The sequence below is a fragment of the Vulpes lagopus genome, chromosome 4 (assembly GCF_018345385.1).
Source record: "Vulpes lagopus strain Blue_001 chromosome 4, ASM1834538v1, whole genome shotgun sequence".
In the NCBI taxonomy this organism is placed as follows: domain Eukaryota; kingdom Metazoa; phylum Chordata; class Mammalia; order Carnivora; family Canidae; genus Vulpes; species Vulpes lagopus.
In genome coordinates this window covers 96,770,583-96,772,735 of record NC_054827.1, presented here as the reverse complement: position 1 = coordinate 96,772,735, position 2,153 = coordinate 96,770,583, and the positions used below count along the sequence as shown (strand labels likewise).

Here is a 2,153-nt window from a genome sequence, read left to right as displayed (position 1 = left end):
TGAAAGATATGAATTTAGTGTCATCATAATAACTATTCAGTCTCTGTTTTTGTGGATTATTTCTTTGGCCATCGTCTTTCTTTTTTCTTGGTTTCTGACATTGAATTGTAATCCAAATTCTGTAACTCTGTGGGAGAACGTAGTATTTCTGATTCTTTTCTGGTGAGTTCTTCTTTCTAGTCATTTATCTCAGTGTACAGTGGCTAAAAATAAGTTGTACTGGAAAAAGAAGAAAAAGAGAGAAAAGGGGGAGCAAACAAACAAAATCAAGGAGAGGTATCCTCTGATTTTTAAAACCATTCTTTTTTTTTTATTTTTTTATTTTTTTTTTTTATGATAGTCACAGAGAGAGAGAGAGAGAGGCAGAGACACAGGCGGAGGGAGAAGCAGGCTCCATGCACCGGGAGCCTGATGTGGGATTCGATCCCGGGTCTCCAGGATCGCGCCCTGGGCCAAAGGCAGGCGCCAAACCGCTGCGCCACCCAGGGATCCCCCTCTGATTTTATATACTGTAAGTCCCTAGACTTCCCCTGGAGTTTTCCGGCACCGCTTTTTCAAGAACTTTCTCTTCCCCTGTCCTTCCAGCTGGCCTATGCTGTTTCCTATAGAAAATGGATACTCAGAGAACTCCCAACCCTGGCCTGGCCGGGTCTAGAGACCACCGGCAAGTATCGCAGCCCAGGGCAGTGGTTCCAGTTACACTGGCTTTTTTTTTTATTTTTATTTTTTTTTTATTTTTATTTTTATTTTTATTTTTTTTTTCTTGCAGTACTTTTATTTGAAGGCTTTGTCAAAACTACAGCCTTTCACGAAGTATTCTGAGAAGGGAGAGGCAGAAAGGAGGAGCATGGGAGAAATCTAACGTGTCTGCTCTACTAGCTCACGTTCGGGTTTTGTTTTGTTTTTGTTTTTTTTTAACATTTAAATGATATATTTGAAGCTGAAAGTGCTGTCACAGGATAGGCGTTTGCCTTTGCATCTCCCACACAAATCTTGACGATGGGGCCTTTTGGGGTCAACGTGGCGGAGTTTTACTGCGCAGGAGCATCTAGTCTGTTTACAGCTTTGGCAGGTGATATCCTCCACCCGATAAGGGTTATAAGACTTCTGGCAAGTTCTGCAGAACTGCTTGAAATAAACCTTGTTGGTGCCCTGCACGCACCACACGTAGGCACTTTCCCATCGGATGTTGCAGTCCTTGCAGTGGTAGTAGCCGTACTTCTGCTCTAAGAACTGGAAGCGCGGCCGCTCGGTGGCGGGCTCGGGGCTCCGCGGCGACGACCTGGGGCCCTCGGCGTCCGGGTCCGCCTGGCCTCCCCCGGCCTCCTCTGCGGGCCGCGGGGGCGCCTTCCTCGCCGAGCGCCCCTCCCCCTCCCCGTGCCCCTCGCCCTCCCCGTCCTCGTCCTCCGCGCCGCCGGGCCGGTGGGGGCAGGTGGACAGGCGGCGGGAGGCCACGGCCGAGTACACGGCGGCGGTGCGCGGGGGGCGCGGGGGCCGCGGGGGGCGGCGCTGCTCGGGCTGCGCGGACGGGGACGGGGACGGCGAGGCGCCCCCCGCCCCCCCCAGGCCGGGCCCGGCCGGGACCCCGGGGTCGCGGGCCCCGCGCGGCAGGCGGCTCCGCCCGAGCGAGCACTGCACCGACGCGTCGCGGCGCGGGTTCACCTGCACGGCCGCGTCCCTGCTGCCGGCGCCGCGCGGCCGCGGGCTCACCTGCGACAGGAGGGCCACGAGCTGCGCCCGCTGGTAGCCGTCGAGGCCCGCGGCGGCCGGGAGCTGCCCGCAGCCGGGGAAGGACGGGGACGGGGACGGGGACGCGCGCGGGGTGCACGCCGGGTACCCGCGGCCCCCCATCCGCCACCCGCCACCCGCCACCCGCCGCGCAGGTTTTTTTTTTTTTTTTTTTTTTTAGCTTCTCATAAAGTCGTTTTATTTAGATTCCAAACAAACCAAAGCAGAGAGAAGAGGTGACCACAAGTGAATCCGTCCACGCGCGAGCTGGGGGCCGTCTCTGGCTCCAGCCGCAGGGGCTGCAGACGGGCGGGGCCCAGGGCCCCCAGGCCCCGCCACCCCGCCTGGCGGGCTCCGAGGGACGGGGCGAGGCAGGCGGCCCCTGGGAAGCAGAGGACCCAGGACACACGCGGGGAGGGCGACAC

General features: G+C 57.6%; 1 protein-coding gene across 1 annotated transcript; it reads right to left on the bottom strand.

Annotated features, from left to right (window-relative positions):
• Window positions 1-835: 835 nt before the first annotated feature.
• On the bottom strand, window positions 836-1,887 carry ZAR1 (zygote arrest 1; the record flags this gene model as incomplete). The annotated part of the gene is made up of 1 exon (XM_041751109.1): window positions 836-1,887. A coding segment is annotated over one exon (966 nt), but the record flags the coding sequence as incomplete, so codon positions are not given.
• Window positions 1,888-2,153: the final 266 nt, after the last annotated feature.